We start from the raw sequence: 23,866 nt of genomic DNA, 5'->3' as shown, positions 1-23,866 counted from the left end.
CCAGCCTCCAGCTCCCAGCGTGAGTGACTCAGAAGATGGGTGATTTCTGCATTTTCAACTGAGGTACCGGTTCATCTCACTGGTGAGTGCCGGACAATCGGTGCTGGTCAGCTGGTGCAGCCCAACCAGCGAGAGCTGGAGCAGGGCAAGGCATCGCCTCACCTGGGAAGCGCAAGGGGGAAGGGAATCCCTTTTCCTAGCCAAGGGAAACTGAGACACACAACACCTGGAAAATCGGGTAACTCCCACCCTAATACTGCGCTTTACCAAGAGTCTTAGCAAATGGCACACCAGGAGATTATATCCCACACCTGGCCCAGAGGGTCCCATGCCCATGGAGCCTCCCTTATTGCTAGCACAGCGGTCTGAGATCTAACTGCAAGGTGGCAGCAAGGCTGGGAGAGGGGCGCCTGCCATTGCTGAGGCTTAAGAGGTTAAACAAAGCCACCAGGAAGCTCAAATTGGGTGGAGCCCACCGCAGCTCAAGGAGGCCGGCCTGCCTCTGAAGACTCCTCCTCTGGGGACAGGGCATAGCTAAACAAAAAGCAGCAGAAACCTTGGCAGAGGTAAATGCCCCTGTCTGATAGCTTTGAAGAGAGCAGTGGATCTCCCAGCACGGAGGTTGAGATCTGAGAATGGACAGACTGCCTGCTCAAGTGGGTCCCTGACCCCTGAGTAGCCTAACTGGGAGACATCTCCCCCTAGGTGCAGACCGACACCTCACACCTCACACAGCAGGGTACACCCCTGAGACGAAGCTTCCAGAGTGAAAATCAGACAGCAACACTCTCTGTTCAGCAATATTCTATCTTCTGCAGCCTCTGCTGCTGATACCCAGGCAAACAGGGTCTGGAGTGGACCTCAAGCAAACTCCAACAGACCTACAGCAGAGGGTCCTGACTGTTAGAAGGAAAACTAACAAACAGAAAGGACACCCACACCAAAACCTCATCAGTACGTCACCATCATCAAAGACCAAAGGCAGATAAAACCACAAAGATGGGGAAAAAGCAGTGCAGAGAAGCTGGAAATTCAAAAAATCAGAGCGCATCTCCCTCTCCAAAGGAACGCAGCTCATTGCCAGCAATGGAACAAAGCTGGACGGAGAATGACTTTGATGATTTGAGAGTAGAAGGCTTCAGTCAATCAAACTTCTCAGAGCTAAAGGAGGAACTACGTAACCAGCGCAAAGAAACTAAAATCCTTGAAAAAAGAATGGATGAATGGATAACTAGAATAATTAATGCAGAGAAGACCTTAAAAGAACTGATAGAGATGAAAACCATAACACGAGAAATACGTGACAAATGCACAAGCTTCAGTAACCAACTCAATCAGCTGGAAGAAAGAGTATCAGCAATTGAAGATCAAATGAATGAAATGAAGTGAGAAGAGAAGTGTGGAGAAAAAAGAGTAAAAATAAATGAACAAAGCCTCCAAGAAGTATGGGATTATGTGAAAAGACCAAATCTACGTCTGATTGGTGTGCCTGAAAGTGACAGGGAAAATGGAACCAAGTTGGAAAACACTCTGCAGCATATCATCAAGGAGAATTTCCCCAACCTAGTAAGGCAGGCCAACATTCAAATTCAGGAAATACAGAGAACGCCACAAAGATGCTCCTCAAGAAGAGCAACTCCAAGACACATAATTGTCAGATTCATCAAAGTTGAAATGAAGGAAAAAATGTTAAAGGCAGCCAGAGAGAAAGGTCGGGATACACACAAAGGGAAGCCCATCAGACTAACAGCAGATTTCTAGGCAGAAACTCTCCAAGCCAGAAGAGAGTGGGGGCCAATATTCAACATTCTTAAAGAAAAGAATTTTCAACCCAGAATTTCATATCCAGCCAAACTAAGTTTCAGAGATTTTGTCACCACCAGGCCTGCCCTACAAGAGATCCTGAAGGAAGCACTAAACATGGAAAGGAACAACAGGTACCAGCCATTGCAAAAACATGTCAAAATGTAAAGTCCACCGATGCTAGGAAGAAACTGCATCAACTAATGAGCAAAGTAACCAGCTAATATCATAATGACAGGATCAAGTTCACACATAACAATATCAACCTTAAATGTAAATGGACTAAATGGTCCAATTAAAAGACGCAGACTGGCAAATTGGACAAAGAGTCAAGACCCATCAGTATGCTGTATTCAGGAGACCCATCTCACATGCAGAGACACACATAGGCTCAAAATAAAGGGATGGAGGAAGATCTACCAAGCAAACAGAAAAAAAAAAAAGCCGGGGTTGCAATCCTAGTCTCTGATAAAATAGGCTTTAAACCATCAAAGATCAAAAGAGACAAAGAAGGCCATTACATGATGGTAAAGGGATCAATTCATCAGGAAGAGCTAACTATCCTAAATATATATGCACCCAATACAGGAGCACCCAGATTTATAAAGCAAGTCCTTAGAGACTTACAAAGACACTTAGACTCCCACAGAATAATAATGGGAGACTTTAACACCCCACTGTCAACATTAGACAGATCAACGAGACAGAAAGTTAACAAGGATATCCAGGAATTGAACTCAACTCTGCACCAAGCGGACCTAATACTCCACCCCAAATCAACAGACTATACATTCTTCTCAGCACCACATCACACTTATTCTAAAATTGACGACATAGTTGGAAGTAAAGCACTCCTCAGCAAATGTAAAAGAACAGAAATTATAACAAACTGTCCCTCAGACCATAGTGCAATTAAACTAGAACTCAGGACTAAGAAACTCAATCAAACTGCTCAACTACATGGAAACTGAACAACCTGCTCCTGAATGACTACTGGGTACATAACGAAATGAAGGCAGAAATAAAGATGTTCTTTGAAACCAGTGAGAACAAAGATACAACATACCAGAATCTCTGGGACACATTTAAAGCAGTGTGTAGAGGGAAATTTATAGCACTAAATGCCCACAAGAGAAAGCAGGAAAGATCTAAAATTGACACCCTAACATCACAATTAAAAGAACTAAAGAAGCAAGAGCAAACACATTCAAAAACTAGCAGAAGGCAAGAAATAACTAAGATCAGAGCAGAACTGAAGGAGATAGAGACACAAAAAACCCTCCAAAAATTCCATGAATCCAGGAGCTGGTTTTTTGAAAAGATCAACAAAATTGATAGACCGCTAGCAAGACTAATAAAGAAGAAAAGAGAGAAGAATCAAATAGACACAATAAAAAATGATAAAGGGGATATCACCACCGACTCCACAGAAATACAAACTACCATCAGAGAATACTATAAACACCCCTATGCAAATAAACTAGACAACCTAGAAGAAATGGATAATTTCCTGGACACTTGCACTCTCCCAAGACTAAACCAGGAAGAAGCTGAATCCCTGAATAGACCAATGGCAGGCTCTGAAATTGAGGCAATAATTAATAGCCTACCAACCAAAAAAAGTCCTGGACCAGATGGATTCACAGCCAAATTCTACCAGAGGTACAAGGAGGAGTTAGTACCATTCCTTCTGAAACTATTCCAATCAATAGAAAAAGAGGAAATCCTCCCTAACTCAGTTTACGAGGCCAACATCATCCTGATACCAAAGCCTGACAGAGATACAACCGAAAAAGAGAATTTTAGACCAATATCCCTGATGAACATCAATGCAAAAATCCTCAACAAAATACTGGCAAACCGAATCCAGCAGCACATCAAAAAGCTTATCCACCATGATCAAGTGGGCTTCATCCCTGGGATGCAAGGCTGGTTCAACATATGCAAATCAATAAAAGTAATCCAGCATATAAACAGAACCAAAGACAAAAACCACATGATTATCTCAATAGATGCAGAAAAGGCCTTTGACAAAATTCAACAGCCCTTCATACTAAAAACTCTCAATAAATTCGGTATTGATGGAACGTATCTCAAAATAGTAAGAGCTATTTATGACAAACCCACAGCCAATATCATACTGAATGGGCAAAAACTGGAAGCATTCCCTTTGAAAACTGGCACAAGACAGGGATGCCCTCTCTCACCACTCCTGTTCAACATAGTGTTGGAAGTTCTGGCTAGGGCAATCAGGCAAGAGAAAGAAATCAAGGGTATTCACTTAGGAAAAGAAGAAGTCAAATTGTCCCCGTTTGCAGATGACATGATTGTATATTTAGAAAACCCCATTGTCTCAGCCCAAAATCTCCTTAAGCTGATAAGCAACTTCAGCAAAGTCTCAGGATACAAAATCAATGTGTGAAAATCACAAGCATTCTTATACACCAGTAACAAACAAAGAGCCAAATCATGAATGAACTCCCATTCACAATAGCTTCAAAGAGAATAAAATACCTAGGAATCCAACTTACAAGGGATGTAAAGGACCTCTTCAAGGAGAACTACAAACCACTGCTCAGTGAAATAAAAGAGGACACAAACAAATGGAAAAACATACCATGCTCATGGATAGGAAGAATCAATATTGTGAAAATGGCCATACTGCTCAAGGTAATTTATAGATTCAATGCCATCCCCATTAAGCTACCAATGACTTTCTTCACAGAATTGGAAAAAACTGCTTTAAAGTTCATATGGAACCAAAAAAGACCCCGCATTGCCAAGACAATCCTAAGCCAAAAGAACAAAGCTGGAGGCATCACACTACCTGACTTCAAACTATACTACAAGGCTACAGTAACCAAAACAGCATGGTACTGGTACCAAAACAGAGATATAGACCAATGGAACAGAACAGAGCCCTCAGAAATAATACCACACATCTACAGCCATCTGATCCTTGACAAACCTGACAAAAACAAGAAATAGGGAAAGGATTCCCTATTTAATAAATGGTGCTGGGAAAATTGGCTAGCCATAAGTGGAAAGCTAAAACTGGATCCTTTCCTTACTCCTTATTCGAAAATTAATTCAAGATGGATTAGAGACTTAAATGTTAGACCTAAAACCATAAAAACCCTAGAAGAAAACCTAGGCAATACCATTCAGGACATTGGCATGGGCAAGGATTTCATGTCTAAAACACCAAAAGCAATGGCAACAAAAGCCAAAATTGACAAATGGGGTCTAATTAAACTAAAGAGCTTCTGCACAGCAAAAGAAACTACCATCAGAGTGAACAGGCAACCTACAGAATGGCAGAAAATGTTTGCAATCTGCTCATCTGACAAAGGGCTAATATCCAGAACCTATAAAGAACTCAATCAAATTTACAAGAAAAAAACAAACAACCCCATCAAAAAGTGGGCAAAGGATATGAACAGACACTTCTCAAAGGAAGACATTCATATAGCCAACAGACACATGAAAAAATGCTCATCACCACTTGCCATCAGAGAAATGCAAATCAAAACCACAATGAGATACCATCTCACACCAGTTAGAATGGCAATCATTAAAAAATCAGGAAACAACAGGTGCTGGAGAGGATGTGGAGAAATAGGAACACTTTTACACTGTTGGTGGGACTGTAAACTAGTTCAACCATTGTGGAAAACAGTGTGGCGATTCCTCAAGGATCTAGAAATAGAAATACCATTTGACCCAGTCATCCCCTTACTGGGTATATACCCAAAGGATTATAAGTCATGCTGCTATAAAGACACATGCACACGTATGTTTACTGCAGGACTATTCACAATAGCAAAGGCTTGGAATCAACCCAAATGTCCATCAATGACAGACTGGATTAAGAAAATGTGGCACATATATACCATGGAATACTATGCAGCCATAAAAAAGGATGAATTCATGTCCTTTGTAGGGACATGGATGCAGCTGGAAACCATCATTCTCAGCAAACTATCGCAAGAACAGAAAACCAAATACTGCATGTTCTCTCTCATAGGTGGGAATTGAACAATGAGATCACTTGGACACAGAAAGGGGAGCATCACACACCGGGTCCTATTGTGGGGAGGGGGGAGGGGGGAGGGATGGCATTAGGAGATATACCTAATGTAAATGATGAGTTAATGGGTGCAGCACACCAACATGGCACATGTATACATATGTAACAAACCTGCACATTGTGCACATGTGCCCTGGAACTTAAAGTATAATAATAAAAAAAAGAGAATGCCCTTGTTGTTGTTTTCCCCTAAGAAATATACATTGAAGTATTTAGAGATAAAAGAGCATCATATTTGCAATTTTCAAAGGTTCCTATACATATAGATACAGAGAAAAAGAATGAGAATGAGAGAGATGATGAAGTTAATTGGTAAAATATCAATATTTGGGGAAACTGGGTGAAACATATGGAAATTCTTTGTACTGCTCTTGCAACTTTCCTGTTAGTCTGAAATTAAGACTTGAAGGTTTGCTGGATAAAGCATAAAGAATTATCTAGTGTGGTCTGGGGAACTGGCATGCATTCAGTTTGTGGTGGTCATTATTAGAGAAGAAGGCAGCTTGTAGGAGCCCCTTAACTAAAGGTTTTAGAATGTTCTAGGCCAGGGCTTTTCAAACTCTTATATCCCCTAGAATTACTCGGGGATCTTGTTCACTGCAGATTCTGGCGCAGGTCTGGGTGGGATGGAGAGTCTGTATTCTCAATGGGCTCCCAGGTGATGCTGAGGTCGCCTTCCTGCTGGTTCATGGATCACCCTTTGGGTGGCACAGGGGTAGAAGCCACTGGAATTTTGACCACCGGTTCCCAAGCCTGCTGTACTTTGGGACCATTGGAGGAATTGATGTTCATTGGTCTTCTCTGGTGATTATTATGTGCTCCCAAGGCTAAACCTTCACATCGATCCTGCATCCTCCTTTCCATCATCGCAAATGCAGACCCTAAGTCTAAGGGCTGCCATGGTGTCCAAGCGGAGCCTTTGCTGCTGCTTTACTCTTTCCTATACCCAGAAGCCAGATGAATCTTCCTGCTCCCGCATGGTTCACTGTGGGAGGCAGGTGTGAACTCCTCACCCAGGCAGCAAGCCCTCTGTGGTGTGGCCACTACCCACTTTTTCTGGCTTCTCTCCCGGGCTTCTCTGTTGTTTGATACCTGGCTTCCCAGAGAGCAGCTGCTCACAGTCCTGCAGCCGGGTTCCACATTGACGCATCGGCAGCTGTGATCACTCTCACACCCATGCAGCAGCGGTCTCAGGCTCACTCAGGTCTCCCAGTAAGAAGCACCACATGGTCCCTTCCTCCATGGGGGCCGTGCTTCGGATGTCACAAACCCCGCCCCTCACTGTGCCCTCTCAGGGGGCCCACATTTCTCTAGGAGAGAAAACTGGCTGAGAGCTGGGACCTGGGGGCTCAGACAGGCTCTCCTCACTCAGAGCAGGGGAAGAAGGTGTCTGCTGCTGGGACACAGCATCCCATTCGCAACCACCCAGGACAGGGCTCCGCTCCCTGTGGTGTGTGGGGAAGGGCAGGGAGGCTGGGGTATTGCTCTGGAATTCTGGCCTGGCCACCAATTCCTTAGTCCCCTCCCCAGCTCCCCACCCACCTGCTTACAGACCCTTTACCCTCCCTCCTTCCATCCTTCTACCCAGAACGTGGCTGGGATCCAAAGGACCTGGAGGAAAATAGGTCACAGGGAGGTGCCACCTGGATTGTTCCCTCAGGAGAGGGCTCGGCCCATGAGAGAGCAGCATGTGTTAGGCCACAGAGACCAGGGCTGAAAATCACATTTGAGAAGGGGGATGCAGGACCTGGGAGGCATCCGGAGGCCACCCCTTCTCCAGTTCCCCCATCACCTTATCCAGCTCTCACCCCCTCTTCTCCAGTTCCCCCATCACCTTCTCCAGTTCCCCCATCACCTTCTCCAGTTCTTTCCCCCTCTTCTCCAGTTCTCCCCCCCTTCTCCAGTTCTCCCCCCTTCTCCAGTTCCCCCATCACTTTCTCCAGTTCTCCCACCCTCTTCTCCAGTTCTCCCACATACTTGTCTAGGCATCACTTTTTTGGAAAGAGATTTCCTCCTGATCCCACACCTGTCCTTCCCTCCACATGCCCTGGGGCTGATGGAGCTAATTTCAGTTAAGATGCTTGGCTGCCCAAGGAAGGGGCCTGGGTAAACCCCGGGGATTAGGGGCTGAGTCATGCCTCAGTTCCCAGGAGGATCACAGCTGGAATCGGAGGGAAGAAGGGGCCAGGGAGGGGCAGCTGATCCTGGCTCAGATCAGCTTCAAAAAGTCCAGGGGCTTCACTCCTGCCTTCTGTCTTCCCTCAGGAGCTGTCCAGGTGGGAACTTTGAGAGGCTCATTCCACCCTGGAGGACGGAAAATGGTCCTTCACGCCTCCATCAAGAGGTCCGGGATCCCTGCATGTTCATGTCTCTGACCTTGCGCCAATCTTCCTGGGCCCAAAGTTTGGAGGGTGCAGGTCATCTCCCCTGAGACCGGGCTCGCCCCATGTGCTTTGTGGGGAGGCCTGCGATTTGGAACAAATTGGCTCCTCTGTGGAGACTTCTGTCCACTCAGCTTCTCCCTTTGGGTTTCAGATTCCCAGCCCTGCTGCATTCCAGAAAAAAACAGAAGTTTGGAAGCAAATACGAGGTGGATCCCTAAAAGAGATGCACACCCCATTTCCAGATCTGGGAACGTCCTCCTCTCCATCAGGTCGCTCTAGTTTCAGGCTCTGTTGCAAGTTCCTCCAGGAAGAGGCTGACCTCCCACCACCAGGACCCTGCATTGCCGCTGCCTCCCCCGTCCTCCAGCACACCCTTGGGCTGTCCCACGCAGGTTAACACTTGTCTCCTGGCCCTGCTTTCTGCCTCCAAGTTCTCTCTCTTGGACAGCTGTAAGAACCTATTTGCCCAGCAGACACTTTCCTGTTTGTTTATCATAATCATAATTTCCCAATCCCCAATCAAGATATCTCACATAAGACTTTAGGGTCGCTTTTGGATATAGGGGCAATGTGTATGGTAAAATACTACAGATTGAAATAAGTAGAGGAATTATGATGATTCAAAATAATGCGAGTAATTCTGGAGGGAATAAGTCAAAATATTTTATGCTGAGACTGTCTTAGAAAATCCAAGACATGTTGTCACTGTGTATATGTTCTTATACCTCCAGCTAGGCACTCAGTAGACACGTGAATCTCCCTTGTCTTTGATGTTGACTCCCTCTCACATTCCTCTCACCCTCAATCAACACATTACATGGTTTTTCCATGAATCAATCTTTATTGGTGTTTGCAGCAATTGAATTATTGGCACAAGGCACAATGGGCTTCAAAGCAAATGATAGACAGAAAATACCATTGTACAGGTGGAAAGGCTCTTCAGGCAGTGTCTCAGAGCAACTGTGACCCTCACGAAGACCCTGCAGCTAGGACCCAGCCCAGCTGAGACAGGCTCTGAGAACCTGAGAGTGACCAAGCCATACCTCAGGGGATCTGAAGGGGTCCCACAGTTCTTTCAAAGACAAGCATTTCTAGCTTCCTTGGGAGCTCTTCCAGCCTTCGAGTCTTTGTCATCAATAGCAGCTTGATGACCATGAGGACCCTGTCCCTCTAAGACAGCCTGATCTCCCTCACCTGTGCCTGTTCAGTGGAAGCCTCCCCAGCCAGGGGCAAATTAAGGCCCCTGCAGAGGGAGGAAGAGAGGAGGGAAGAGCAAGAGTTGATACGCGGATTGGCCAAGCCCAGTGATCCCCCTGAGGATATGCGCCCCCCGCCCACCACAGTGGTGAGTCTTCCCACCAATATTTAGGAGGTTAGAGAAAAGGGGGCTTCTCAGTGGGAGAACTCCTGCCGCCCTTCTTCTGAGGAGGGGTCCTCCTCTATGAGCTCCAGGTCAAACTCATCTTCCAGGGACCCTCCCACAGGCAGAAGGCGGAACTTCTTCCCTTTCAGGGTGCATGTGCGGTGCTCAAAGTCCAGGACAGCGTTGTGGTCCTGGAGCACATCAGTGCCGATGATGGCTTCCTCGGCACTTGCATTGGCCACTAGGAACTGTGCCTTCAGCTTCAGCTTGCCTAGGGACACTGCTGTATCCCAGACACCCAGGATCTTCATTTCAGCACCATTGGCCACCTTTACCACGTTCTCAAAGGGCTGCAGAGTGTCCAGATCGCCATCGGTGACCTCCTCCCACAAGTTTGGGTGGACCACAGAGACCTGGGCCCCAGAGTCCACCAGGAACCTCACGGGCACTTTACCAATCTTCCCCTTGAGATAGTAGCCCTTACCCATGCTGTTGGCAAAGACGATCTCTTTGGGCAGGTGGCTGGGGGCAGCTCCAGGGACCCCAAAGGCCTTCAGGAGGGTCTCTTTCACAGTCCCGTAGTCTCCCTGGTCCTGGGGACTGAGCCCATTGTAGATATCCAGGGCCTCTCCTCTGAGGGACTCTTTCAGGAACCTTAGCTTGGTGATATGGTCCCAATGGTTGAGGTCGTTGATGACTTCAAAGCGGTGCAGCCAGAGGTTTGGGACGACATTGGCCCCATCAAAAGGCTCCGGGACAAAGGCATGCTGCCGGCGGCCTTCCTCACTCCTGGCGCTGCTCCCGGCCATCCTGCTGCTCTCCCCTGGAACTTCAGCAGCAACCCACGCCAAGAAGAGAAACCCACAGAGCAGTGGCGGCGCAATCACGCTGGAAAACGGGGCCTCTGGAAGCAGAGCGGGGATGACTTGCCCAGCCTTGGGCAAGCAGGAGGGAGCAGGTGCCGTTGGCAGACTGACTGCTGGGGCAGAGGCAGGGAGTGCTGTGGCCTGCTCACTCTGCAGAGCCTTTTTGATTCCTAGGCTGGCCCCTGGGCTCCCCATTCTTCTTTGTTCTGGAAGCTCCGCCCCTCCTCGCTCCGCCCTCCTGCCAGCATCCTGCCCGACTAGCAGGATGGGTGCCTCACCCTCCGCATCCATCCTTGGACCAACACCAGCCAGCCCACATCCCAAGAAAGGCTGGCCTCTGTTGAAGGGGGACTACCCTGTACCCTCCCCAGCCTGTGTTCCAGAATAACAGATGAGCACATGGAGGATGTGATGACATTCAGGTATTTGTCATCAGCCAGAGAAGGAAGACGGAGGCAGGGACCGGATGCCCATCGGCTCTGAGACCGGGGAAGCCCCTGTTGGCCTCCCCCACAAGTGACTACTTTGAGTGGTCAAAGGAAAAGAGTTTACATGTACAGAGCTCCTACCATGTGCCAGGCACTGGGAAGTGTCTCACACACATTCTAAAGCAGGTATGGGATCCTATGGGATTTCCTACAGAGGGAGGTAGAGGAGGATCCCAGAATCAAGAAGGCACAGAAATGGTCTTTTTTGAGTGAGGGGACGCGCACACACACACACACGTGCACAATCATCTTACATGGACTCAATTGCTGCAGTAATTTTCCTTCATTGATCACCCCTGATTCAGAGGCAGAGGTGGCCGAGCAACTCTGGGTAGGCTCATACTGGACTCCATGAGCCTTGTCTCCACTCTATTTACCCCTCTCCATTTCCAAGAACTGTTCCAAGGGTCCCTGCCCCAGGCCCTGCAGCCCTTCCTTTCCCACTTCCCAACATGGTCATTTGTGGAAAGATCATGGGGAAATTTAGTCCCTTTTCATTTTGAGAGGGAAACCTTCCACCATGTTGGTGATGCCAGTGGTGAGGACCTGGAGGGCTCTGGCTGTGTGCCCCTCCACTGCAGGGGTAAAGGGTAGCACCGGAGGACCTCCAGGCGTCTACAGGGGCGATCTGTGAGTCCAAGGGCTGGAGGCCTGACTTGGGGCTGTGCAGGGGCTGTTGAAGGGATCCACTTTTATGTCCGCATTCAAATGTTGCTCCACGGAGCCTTCTGCCTGTCCCTAGCAAGGGCACCCACTCCTGGTTGAGCGTGTTTTACAGTGTGCTCTGGTGGTTCGTTCACAAGTCTGCCTCTCGCTATGAACCAGAGTCTGGGGCTCGCAAACTTGGCATTTGTGATTGTCTCCAGCCCCCAGAACAACTTCCTCTGGGACCCAGGGGCTCTTTGCTGGGCTCCAGGCCTAGCTGTGTGCTGTCACCAAACAGGAATGATTAAGGATCGGAGAGGAGGAAGACTCGACGGCACACCTGTGGCTCTGGGGCTGTTTTTCCTGGCCAAGAGCCTGTCCCTCTCCAGCTCCCTATGCCATGCATCACTCATTGCCTCGCAGAATCCCAGCAGTACCCTGCCTCTGGACAGTCCTGCCTCTGGATAGCCCAGGTCCCCAACCGCACTGCAAGACTGTGCTGTCCCCAGCCCCTTCCACCTGATTCAGTGAGCCAGCGGAGAGGCAGCTGGGTCAACACCTCTCATCACAGCTGCCTGGCTAAGGTGGGGCCATTGTGGCATTCCAGGAGCCCAGAGGAGGGGGAAATGGAGTCACTGAGAAGGTGTTGAGAGCAGGTGGTTCTTTGAGAAGATTGCATAATGAAAACCCTGCATCCAGAGAAATGGCCCAGCCACACGCAAGGCCAGGAAGCCCCTTCTGCAGATGGGCTTTTGCAGATAGCTTCCCAGCTGCTGGGATGAGTGCTGTTCTGTGACTCAAAGAGCTGACCCAGTGGTTTCCCGATTCCCTGGTATCCATTCCCTCCGCACATCTGGTCCCCTGGAAGTGGAAATGAGTGAGGAGGTTAGCATGCGACCAAGGGAGGAGCGAGGCAGGGTGGCCTGTCAGCTGACAAGCTGGGACTGCTAAATGCCCTGAACCAGCTTTTCAAACCATAGTGGTAGACATTGAATTCCAGTCTCCCCGCTGCGCTTAGACTAGAAATTGGTGGTCCCTTGGGACCTCATTTGAGTGGGTTTGGTGTTCACTTTGGCAAAGTCGTTTCACACACATCATTCCGTGAGCAGCGTGACAACCTGGGAAGCAGAGCAGCTCCGCCCAGGACCCTGGAGCACAGGAGCTTCCATGGCCCCAGGTCTCAGGCTTTCCAGCGGCCAGAGAAGGGCATTTTGCAAGGACAGGGAGGTGGAGTGCTGGGCTGGGAGAGGTACAGCATAAGCACTGGGGGCAGGGGTCTTGGTGGGCAGTGGAGAAAGAGCTGCTTGTTAAATATTCAGGAATTTGGTGGGTCAATTGTTAAACCAATTGGTGCTTGAAATCAGACTTGGTGGAAGTAGTTACACCACCAAAATTGGCAAATACTAAATGAAGACTTTTTCCCCCTCTGGAATCCAGTTCCATCACACCCCTGCATGGAAGCCTTGGTCACACTGACTCTCTAGGGCAGGCAAAGCACTGTGGCTGGTGATGAACAAGTTTATGGTAACCTCCACCCCTGCTTAGCTGCTTGGGCCCCCTCACCAAGGAGCCCAAGCCCACCTTGGCCCCATCCTTCCCCACAGTCTTTAGACTTCTGTGCCGCTGTGGCTTGAGGCAGATGACCCTTCAGGTTGTCTGTCCACACAGCTCCCTCTGGGACCTCCACAACAGAAGCACGCAGGGGCCTCGTGCTTACCGTGAGAGCTGGAAGGGGTCGGCATCAGCCTCTGGCTGAGTCTGGGAGTCTGTCTCTGGCTAGGATCAGGGACATGGGTAAAGGTTAGTTCTCAAGTTCCCTTATGCCTTGGGAGGTACCCATCCTTAGAATAGCCTGGAAGCACACAGACACCTTGGAATAGCTATGCCAGAGGTGCCCCATGAGCTAAGCCAGTCAGGGCAGCCAGGTGCCACTACCTCCTCCCAGAACCTAGGAAATCATGGTTAATTATTGACAAGTATAGGTATTGGGGCGGGACACCCTCATTATCACCCATTAGCGATTCCTGGGTGTACCCTGAAGCAGGCACACCGTACTTAACCCTGGAGGAGCAAAGCAGGACAATAAACAGGAAGGAGTGGGGCTTGCCACCCTCCACGCCCCCTCACTGAGATTTCTGGGCTGTGAGCTCCACCAACCCAATTCTTTCTCAGTTCCCTGGTTGCCTTTTGCCGTTTCTTTTCTGTTGTTTTTTTAAAATTGTTTCACTTCTGATATTCACTTGGATCCTTTGCCTGCTTTAGTCTCCCTCAGGACAGTTGGGCAAATCAGGACAAGCCCAAGACTGGGCCCGTCGGGCCTCCTGAGACCTGAAGCCCTTGGTGGGCAGTGAGTTCACCCTAAACGCTTTATTTTATTTTTATTTATTTATTTATTTTTTGAGATGGAGTCTCACTCTGTCGCCCAGGCTGGAGTACAATGGTGTGATCTTGGCTCACTTCAACCTCTGCCTCCTGGGCTCAAGCGATTCTCCTTCAGCCTCCCGAGTAGCTGGGATTACACCAGGCTAATTTTTCGTGTTTTTAGTAGAGACAGGTTTCACCATGTTAGCCAGGATCGATCTCCTGACCTCATGATCCGCCTGCCTCGGCCTCCCAAAGTGCTGGGATTACAGGCATGAACCACCACGCCCGGCCCACCCCAAACACTTTAGACCAAGGGTCCAATCTTTTGGCTTCCCTGGGCGACACCAGAAGGATTGTCTTGGGCACACATAAAATACACTAACACTAACGATAGCTGGTGAGCTAAACAAACAAACAAACAAACAAACAAACTCACAATTTTTTTTTTTTTTTTTTTTTGAGTAGAGACAGGGTTTCATGTGTTAGCCAGGATGGTCTCAATCTCCTGACCTCGTGATCCGCCCGCCTCAGCCTCCCAAAGTGCTGGGATTACAGGCGTGAGCCACCGTGCCCAGCCAAAACTCATGTTTTAAGAAAGTTTACAAATTCGTGTTGGGCTGCGTTCAAAGCAGGCTAGACATGCTTGCTTTAGATTGTTCCTGCGGCCCGATGACTTCCCAGAACACAGTGGCAGCTTGCAGAGGAGCCTAAAGCCTTCCAAGTCCTGAGGGTGGAGGGCAGGGCCCACCACGCAGGGTGGAGTGGGGAGCAGACCCTGCCTTCTAGGGAGATCGGTTTTGAGCCAAGAGCCCAGGGCAAGAGACACCTTACGGACTGGGGTGCCCCTAGTGAGGCCCAGGCTGGAAGAGGAGGGTCGGGAAAGGGTAAGACCAGCACAGCCCTAAGCCGTTCTGCCAGCCCACCTTGGCCACTTCCCCACATTGCCAAGGTCAAGGCCACCCTGGGAAGCCGGTGGGAAGAGAGCAAAGGGGGACCCAGGGGCCTTCGGGGTGGCATGGGGAGGTTGGAGGGAGACAAGGAGGTGCACTCCTCCGTGGGCGTGAGACCCACCCTGCGCTCAGAAAGGCCCCAGTTTGGTGTGATGCTCTGCGGTTGCTGTCCTGAAATTCCTGGTAATTTTGAATGAGGGTCCATGTTTGTCTTTCACACTGGGACCCTGCAAATTAAGTAGCTGGCTCTGTCCCCACCCAGTCCAGTGGTGGGGTCTTCTCTTCATTCACATGCACGTACACGCAGACAAACACGCTCCCTACTACACACCACGTACACGTCCGTCCACAAAAACACACTCCTCCACACTACACACACACACCCTGCACCTGTGAAACACGCACGGCACCCACAATCACGCTACAGTTCTCGGTGCAAAACAGCTGAGCAATTGTGTAACTTGCACATATAATTCAGATCCCATCTTTCATTTCATGTATTTATTTGCACCCACATTTACATCGAGTATTAAAATTCTATTTATTTGAGGCACCTGCTGTTTGTTAGCCTCTGGACACACTTGCTGCTTCAGAAGACCAGGCAGGTCCCCATGGCCACAGCTTACAAGCTAATGAAAGCAGGATCTAGATGTTTAACAGCCAAGTGTTGAAGAGTTTAAGACCCATGGATATATGCAGGCTGACCCACTTACTGCACCCTGTCACAACCACGCTGCTTTGAAAGGAGCCAGTCTCTAAGTGGGTCAGCCTGCCTCCTGCTCCCTGCCACCTGGTGAGGGCAGGGACTGAGGCCTCCATCCCCCGACCCCCCAACCCCCCACCTCTGGCCATGGCCGCCAAGACGAAGGCCCTCCCATTTGCCTGCCCCTCTCCTGCACAACTGGGCCCCCCGGCCCAGGGTTGGCGTATGTGTGGGGTTGGTGGCACAGCTCCTCCGAGCACCGTCCCTAACCGCATTCTGCTTCCAGCGTTCCGCATCAGTAGGCTTATGGCACCAGATCTTCAAACTGAAAAGAGACATGAAGAGGTGAATTTTGGACAAAAATCTGGTCAGGAACTCAGATCAAAGCTGGGTGGGCTTTGACCAAAGCAAGGTACATTCAGAAATCCAAGGCACCTGCAGTTTCCTTATCCCCAAACCTAAAGCCCCAGATCACACATGCCTTCTCCGACCATGCGGGCACCACGCAGCATCCACAGTCAGTCATGGCCAAGGGCACACGGGCAGGACAGCCTGACCTTGACTGGACCTCCATCTTCGTCCCTGCCAAACCTCCTCAACATGAGCGTTCCTGCCACATGCCTCACCCGGGAGGCCAGTGTCGCTGCTGAAGGACAGAGCTCTCCTGCCTGCAGAGCCCTTCCCCAGCTTGCCACTGTTCCAGAACCTCTCCTTCCCGTTTGGGTCTCCCTCCTACCCTGCTTTGCCCCTAGTTCAGAACCCCTCTAACCGAAGTGGCCCAGCACAGCTCACCAGCCAAATCCATTTTGCTGTCAGGAGGCAGCAAAATGCTTAATGCGAGTCTCAGCCGTGGGGGGTCCTGGAGGTGTTTGGGGAGCAGTGGTCCTGGCCCCAATGCCATTGCAAGCCTCCAGGCCTGGGGTCAAGGGCAGGACCAACCAAGAGTTGGTGAGAGCAAGTTGCTGACTAACTCCTAGAAGTCCACTTTGCCAAAACTGGTTCTCTCCTGTTTTTATCTTTCAATCAAATACGAAGATTACTAAGATGTCCTGAAGGCCTTCTCAGCCGCCTCCTCCGGGCCCAGCCCTCTGAATTGGGTTCCTGCCTTTTTCCCCAATTGCTGGTGCCCCCACCCTAGACCAAGCCTTCATCCCTTCCTGCCCCATCCCTGCCACGGAGGCCCAGGGCCCTGCCCGGCAAGAGGGGCTGGCTTTAAGGCAAGACCCTATGCAGATTCCCTTCCTCCCATCCCCTCTTCAGGGTCCCCTCCACTTAACTGAAGTTGGGAGTGGGACTTATAACACAGGTCCAGACAGCTTTGGGGACATTAAGCCACTTTTGACAAACACCCCTGCAATTAGTGAAATATTCAGGCAATTAAAACATACAGATTGGGTAATCTCCAACTACAAGTGGGCTTCTAATGACACCAGGAAACTTGGCTTAGAGCTGAACACATGGAGGGCTTCTGTCCAACTTAAATACCTCAAAGGCAGCTTCGAAATAATCTGGAAATAGTTTGAATTGTCTCTAATGATAACTAGTATTGTGAGCGATTAAAACCTATCAAATATCCTCAGCACAGGAAGTTGAGTCTTTTCAATCAACTGCCAACCTAGCTTTGCTGCTAACATACAGAAGATGGGGGGCGGCGGCAGAGAGGGGGTACCTTCCCTCTGGCATGTCAAAGTGATCCAGAAGATGTGGGAGAGACAGGAGAGGGAGAAAGGGAAAAACAGCAGAGCCCTTACATGTACAGAAATCTCCAGGTGGCTGGGCGCACCATCCACACACATTTATTGAGCACTACTGTGTGCCAGACACCATGCTCATGGCTGTAAATTAGTGTCAGGTGCTCAGAGAGTCCGTGGCATAGACAGGAATGGACAATGCCAAATAGGTGGGTTGATTCAATTCCATACATACTTACTGAGGCCAACGCTGCCTCACTTTGAGAGATGAATCAGACCTGTGCCCTACCCTCCCAGAGTTCACAGACGAGTGCGAGAGACAGACTCAAACCCAGCTACTCAGGGATGAGCGCAGGAGGTGCGGGGCACACTGGAGGCTTCCGGGCAAGATGGTAGCCCAAGGAGCCTCAGGCAACTCCCCCAACCAGACATCAGCCAGTATCACCAGAGAAAAACAAACATGAAAGGAATATTACAGGGGAAACCTGCAGTAGCCCTGAAACCAGGGAACGAGGGCATCCACAGACCAAAATCTTGGATTAATTTTTGTTGCTAAAGGCAAACCATCTGAGGGGGGATGTGGGTAGTGAAGGCCCTGAGAGTAAGTCAGTGCACGTGGACACACAGGGTAGGACGTCTTGCGGGGATTGGGATAGTCTCCGGGTAAAATGGAAACTGTGTCTGTGAACACAGAAAAAAGACTGGGAAGAAAGACACCAAAACAATGACAGTGGTTATTTTGGGGTAGTAGAATCATGAATGATCTTAACTCTCTTCTACAGATATTCTGTAAATATATCCTCTAATAAGAAAAAGTTATTTCAAATTAAGAAAACTTGTTCTTGCCATTTTCTGTAAGCTTAAAATTACTTCCAAATAGGCCAGGCACGGTGGTTCACGCCTGTAATCCCAGCACTTTGGGAGGCTGAGGTGGGTGGATCACCTGAGGTCGGGAGTTCGAGACCAGCCTGGCCAACATGGTGAAAACCTGTCTCTACTAAAAATTACAAAAATTAGTCAGGTGTAGTGGCAGGTGCCTATAGTCTTGGCTACTTGGGAGATTGAGGCAGGAGAATCGCTTGAACCCAGAAGGCAAAGGTTGCAGTGAGCCAAGATAGAGCCACTGCACTCCAGCCTGGGTGACAGAGCGAGACTCCATCTCAAAAAAATAAAAAATAAAAATAATTTCCAAATAAAGTTTTTTAATAGGGAATAAATAGGAAACTTCTGTACCTTTCACTCAGTTTTGCTGTGAAATCTAAAACTGCTCTAAAAATAAAGTCTATTAAAATTTTAAGTTTTTAAAAAGGTGCTTTCAAAACTGGTACATTGAACAGGCATGGTGGCTCACACTTGTAATCCCAGCACTTTGGGAAGCCAAAGTGGGCAGATCGCTTGAGGCCAGGAGTTCAAGGCCAACATGACAAAACCCTGTCTCCACTAAAAATACAAAAATTAGCAGAGGCTGGTGGTGTGCACCTGTAGTCCCAGCTACTTGGGAGGTTGAAGTAGGAGAATCACTTGAACCCAGGAGGTGGAGGTTGTGATGAGCTGAGATCGCACCACTGCACTCCAGCCTGGGTGACGCAGTGAGACCCTGTCTTGGAAAACAAACAAACAAACAAACACAAAAAACTGCTCCATAAAATAAGATTGGCGATATTAATCATTATTAAAGCTGGGAAATAGATCTAAGAGGGATTATTTGAGTTTCTCACTACTTTTGGGTGTGTGTGAAATTTTTCCATAGTAAAAAGTAAATAATAAGCAAGCAAAGGCTCTGTGCCAAGACCCTCCCCAGCCTAGTCTGCTCAGCTCTTGGCCCACTCCTGGGCAGTCTGCATGGGCCTGAGTCTTGGGCACTGGAACCCCTAGTCACTGGGGACAGGCAGTCCCAACTCTGGCTCAGTGTCCCTGGTCCCCTATAGCACAGGCCTCTCCCAGGGCAGCCACTCCAGCCTTGCACCCTCCCACCTCGTGTCCCACTCTCCCACCTTGTGTCCTGTACTCTCTTTTCCTGAATCTCCAAATTCTCACTCTCCATGGGTTCCCTGCCTTTATCCAAATCAGCACGCAAGAGACTTTCACATCTTAAAAAAGAAAACCCTCACATGATCCTGAATCTCCTTGGTCAATGACCACTTGTCGCCTTCCTTCTCAGACAGTTTCTAGAAGGGTCGGTCCACACTCACAGGGCCAAGGTGCCCGGATGCCCTACTGTGGGGCAGGTGGAGGCTGAGGCCTAGCCTGCACTCCTCTTGCCAAGCCTATGTGCCAGAACAAGGGGCTGGATCTGCCTGGAGGAAGGGGTGCCCCTTTCTAATTTGCACATGGTGCGGCGTGGTCCGGGGCAGCCTGCTTACACTCTGCCTCATGGCGTTACCTCCATTCACACACAAAGCCCCACCACCCTCTGCCGTCAGCCTTGCCAGGGACATCAGCGGTTCCCCGAGGCTGCAGTCTGGCCCTCTCAGCCTCAAGGACTCTGGCCTTCTAAAGCCCTTGCACTGCTGCTTTCCTCCTAGGTCTTCTCTGCTCCTTTGGTTTCTGTGGCCCAAGTTTCTGGGTCTTCTACCACTACGACCCCTCCCCTCTGTCCTTTGTGGGTTCCTCTCCCTGTGAGTATCTGTGGATACTCACAGATGTGGCTCCCTGAGGCTCTGCCTACAGTCCATTCCCCCTCATTCCATACACTCTCCAGGCCAGGGACGCCCCCTCTGCACCGCTTACCCATTCTCTCCCTGCTGCCCCAGCTGCCCACCTGACATGTCTGCCTGCAAGTCCACTTTCAACAGTGAACGTTCTCTCTTCTCACCAGACACCCTCTGCCTCCTGTGTTTTTTGTTTGTTTTGTCACCTAGGCTGAAGTGCCGTGGCTCCCTGAAGCCTTGACCTCCCGGGCTGAAGCAATCTTCCCACCTCAGCTCCAGTTCCACCTTAGAGGGGATCACAGGTACGCACCACCACATCTGCCTAATTTTCTTAATTTTTTTTTTTTGTTAGAGACAGGGTCTCCCTATGTTGCCCAGGCTGGTCTTGAACCCCTGGGCTCAAGCAATCCTCCCGCCTTGGCCTCCCAAAGTGCCAGGATTACAGGCATGAGCCACCACACCTGGCCTGCTGTGTTCTTTATCTGGCAATGGAACTGCTATCTAGCCAGCCCTCAGAGTCATAGACACAGGGGCCTTCCTCACCTCCGCCCCTTTCTCATGGCCCCACCTGGACTGGTGGGTCACCAGTGCCCTCAGCTCCTCCTCCTGAGTCTCTCTCCCACCTCCATGCCTCCTCACACCCTGGCCTCAGGACACCCTGCTGAGGTCCGCAGTCATCCTACAGGTCTCCTTGCCTCTGACTCCTCTCCATTAATCCACCCTCCTCAGGTCACAAGTCATCTTCCAAAGATGTAAGTCTGTTCATGCCATTCTTCTGCTCAAAATTCTCCCATGGCTCTTCATCCCAAAATAAAATCTTGACATCCAGCAAGACTCATGAAGTCCGCCTCCCTGCTTCATGCTCTACCTACACAAAATGGCGTGTAGTTCCCCAAACAGGACAGGCTTTCTTGTACCTTGTCACAAGCCACTCAGCCAGATGAGCCCTCTCCACACCCCTGTTCTCCTGGCAAATGCTGAGAAGTCAACTAAGACACTACCACCTCCAGAAAGTCTCCCTTGATTTCCCTGGCAAACTCAGGGTCTCCCTCCTCTAAGGTGCTATCACAAGGGACTGCCAGGCCCAGCTTCTCTCTGAGTTGCAGCACTGGTACAGTCTAAGCATGAAAATCCTGGTGTTTCTGGGCCTTTGGTCTCATCCATAACCTGCACATCCTCCAGCTCAGCCTGTCCTCACCCCTTTCCCATGAAGCACTGCCAGATCTTCCTCAGCGACTGCTTCTGCCTCGATGGCTCTGAATGTCAGGCCTGGCAGTGCTGTCTTTATCTGCAGATGAGCCGCATTCAAAGTTGCCCTTTTCTGGCCGGGCACCGTGGCTCACGCCTGCAATCCCAACACTTTGGAAGGCCGGGGCGGCAGATCACCTGAGGTCAGGAGGTCGAGACCAGCCTGGCCAACATGGGGAAACCCCGTTTCTACTAAAAATACAAAAATCAGCTGGGTGTGGTGATGGCTACTCGGGAGTAATCCCAGCTACTTGGGAGACTGAGGCAGGAGAATTGCTTGAACTTGGGAAGTGGAGGTTGCAGTGAGCTCAGATCATGCCACTGGACTCCAGCTTGGGTGACAGAGTAAGACGCTGTCTCAAAAAAAAAGTTTTATACTGTGCTCATAGTAAGAAAGACATTTTTCATCATAATCCAGTACACATATGCATGAAAATATATGTAGCTAAAACAAAATGTATTTACTATGTGTAATATATTCTGGTATTTTCTATTTGGAGCCACTTCTTTTTTAACTCTGGTAATGATACTGAAAACTAATCTCCCAACCCACTAATTGATCCCCACCTACTATTTGGAAAACTGCTGTAGCCAGTAGGGATCACTAAAGGCTCCCAGCAGGGGATCAACATGATTAGAATAGCATGTTAGGACCCTGCCTCTCAAATGTTCTAAGGTTCAGGATCTGTTTTGCAAATTTCCAATCTGTCACGTACCTTACTATTTAAAAACACAATAAGAATGAATTCTCTGAAGGTAAAATAACAAAGATATTTAAAAATGCAAGCCTAGATTCTTTATAATTAGATTCAACAGACAGTGTGGGGTGCTAAGAGCATCAGGTGCAGGAACATTTGGGGAGGCCGGAGATGTGAGGCGGGTTTGCAAGGCTTTGTGAGGAAGACCACAAGCCCTTGACACACAGCCACGTCTGCCCTGCCAGTCTCCGTCCTGGAGCATTTGAACTTGCATCGTCTGGAGGAGCTTTGCTGAGAAGAAAGGTGCCTCTGTGCAGTCTTTTGCCTTGTCAAGAGGGCCAGGCTGCCTAAATTCAACTCCTGACTCAGCCACTAACTGGCTACAAGCTGTGGATAAATGACTTAATTCTTCCAAGCCTTGGTTTCCTCCTAGGATTGTCCTGGAAGATTAATCAAGCAATCCGTACCATGGGGCTTAGCCTAGTGCTGCACCTGGTTACACTCGACCCTCTTGCTCTCGTGGCTGTAATTCGGTTGCTGTCCTCTGGGTTTTGGAGTTTTCTTTCTTTACTTTTTTTTTTTTTTTTTGAGATGGAATCTTGCACTGTCAGCCAGGCCGGAGTGCAGTGATGCGATCTCAACTCACTGCAACCTCTGCCTCCCGGGTTCAAGAGATTCTCCTGCCTCAGCCTCCCCAGTCACTGAGATTACAGGCGCCCACCGCCACACCCAGCTAATTTTTTGTATTTTCAGTAGAGATGGGGTTTCACTATGTTGGTCAGGCTGGTCTCCAACTCCTGACCTTGTGATCCTCCTGCCTCAGCCTCCCAAAGTTCTGGGATTACAGGTGTGAGCCACCGCGCCCGGTCCCCCCACCTTTTTTTTTTTTTTTTTTGATGGAGTCTTGCTCTGTCGCCCAGGCTGGAGTGCAGTGGTGTGATCTCGTCTCATTGCAACCTCTGTCTCCCGGATTCAAGTGATTCTCCTGCCTCAGCCTCCCAAGTAGCTGGGATTACAGGCTCCCGCCACCATGCCTTGCTACTTTTTTAAAATTTTAGTAGAGATGGGGTTTCACCATGTTGGCCAGGCTGATCTCGAACTCCTGACCTCAGGTGATCTGCCTGCCTGAGCCTCCTAAAGTGCTGGAATTACAGGCGTGAGCCACCCGCCAGGTCTGCCGTCCTCTTGGTTTTCACATGTCTTCTGCAGTCTCTCCTTAGTCTTCTTCGTCCTCCCTGGTCCTTTTTCTTGGCCCCACACTGACTACTCAGGCCAAACCTTCACCCTTCCTCACTTCTCCACCTCCTGCTTGCAGAAGATGGCTTGCGTCCTACTTGGCAGAGAAATGGCGATCTCCCACTCCACCCTACCCCAGGTTTTCTTCACTCCTACATCCCTTTTCAGGGACTCTGTGCCTAGCCAGGCTAATCCTTCCACCTGAGGCCCCTCCAACCTCCTCAGCAGCCTCTTTCCATCAGTGATTCCCACCCTCTTCTGGGAATCTTTCCAAAGAGTCAAATCTCTGGTCACTCCTCATCAGCCTAAGGCAACCTGCCCAGTGGTATGCTGGTAGATGTTTAATTAACAATGAGCTCTCTGGGGAAAATGCATGCATATATACACATACATATATTTATGATAAATTTTATTGACATAAAGGATAGCTAATAATTTACAAATAATAAAAAATATATACTATCCTTTATTGTAAATTGCACATAGCCATTTGGGTCTTACAGAACGCTTTCACTGATTTTTGCCAACCTGCTGAATCCACAGCCAGCCTACAGTTGTAACTGACAAATGAACGTAGTTCCAACATGAATGTTAACTGATATTTTTTTTTGTACCATCTAGCAAGAAAAAAGTGAAACCAGAAAGACAGATGTTGGAACTTCACTTGTTTTTTTTTAAAGAATGGG

General features: G+C 49.2%; 2 protein-coding genes across 2 annotated transcripts in view; both read right to left on the bottom strand.

Moving 5' to 3' along the window:
* Positions 1–9,098: 9,098 nt before the first annotated feature.
* ASPRV1 (aspartic peptidase retroviral like 1) lies at positions 9,099–10,701 on the bottom strand. Its single transcript, XM_050754500.1, has one exon. It carries the CDS (start codon positions 10,699–10,701, stop codon positions 9,670–9,672), a length of 1,032 nt encoding a protein of 343 aa, XP_050610457.1. The 3' UTR covers positions 9,099–9,669.
* A 3,922-nt stretch (positions 10,702–14,623) lies between these two features.
* Positions 14,624–23,866, bottom strand: part of LOC126934106 (uncharacterized) — a 139,729-nt gene continuing 130,486 nt past the window's right edge. The window contains exon 8 of the transcript XR_007718819.1: positions 14,624–15,981. The gene's annotated coding sequence lies outside the window, so the exon portion shown is untranslated. The remainder of the gene's footprint in view (positions 15,982–23,866) is intronic.

Source organism: Macaca thibetana, chromosome 13, assembly GCF_024542745.1.
Source record: "Macaca thibetana thibetana isolate TM-01 chromosome 13, ASM2454274v1, whole genome shotgun sequence".
NCBI lineage: Eukaryota > Metazoa > Chordata > Mammalia > Primates > Cercopithecidae > Macaca > Macaca thibetana.
This window is presented reverse-complemented; position numbering and strand designations above follow the sequence as displayed.

Coding starts and splice junctions, on each gene's coding strand:
- ASPRV1 (XM_050754500.1), bottom strand. CDS start 10,701: ATGGGGAGCCCAGGGGCCAGCCTAGGAATCAAAAAGGCTCTGCAGAGT.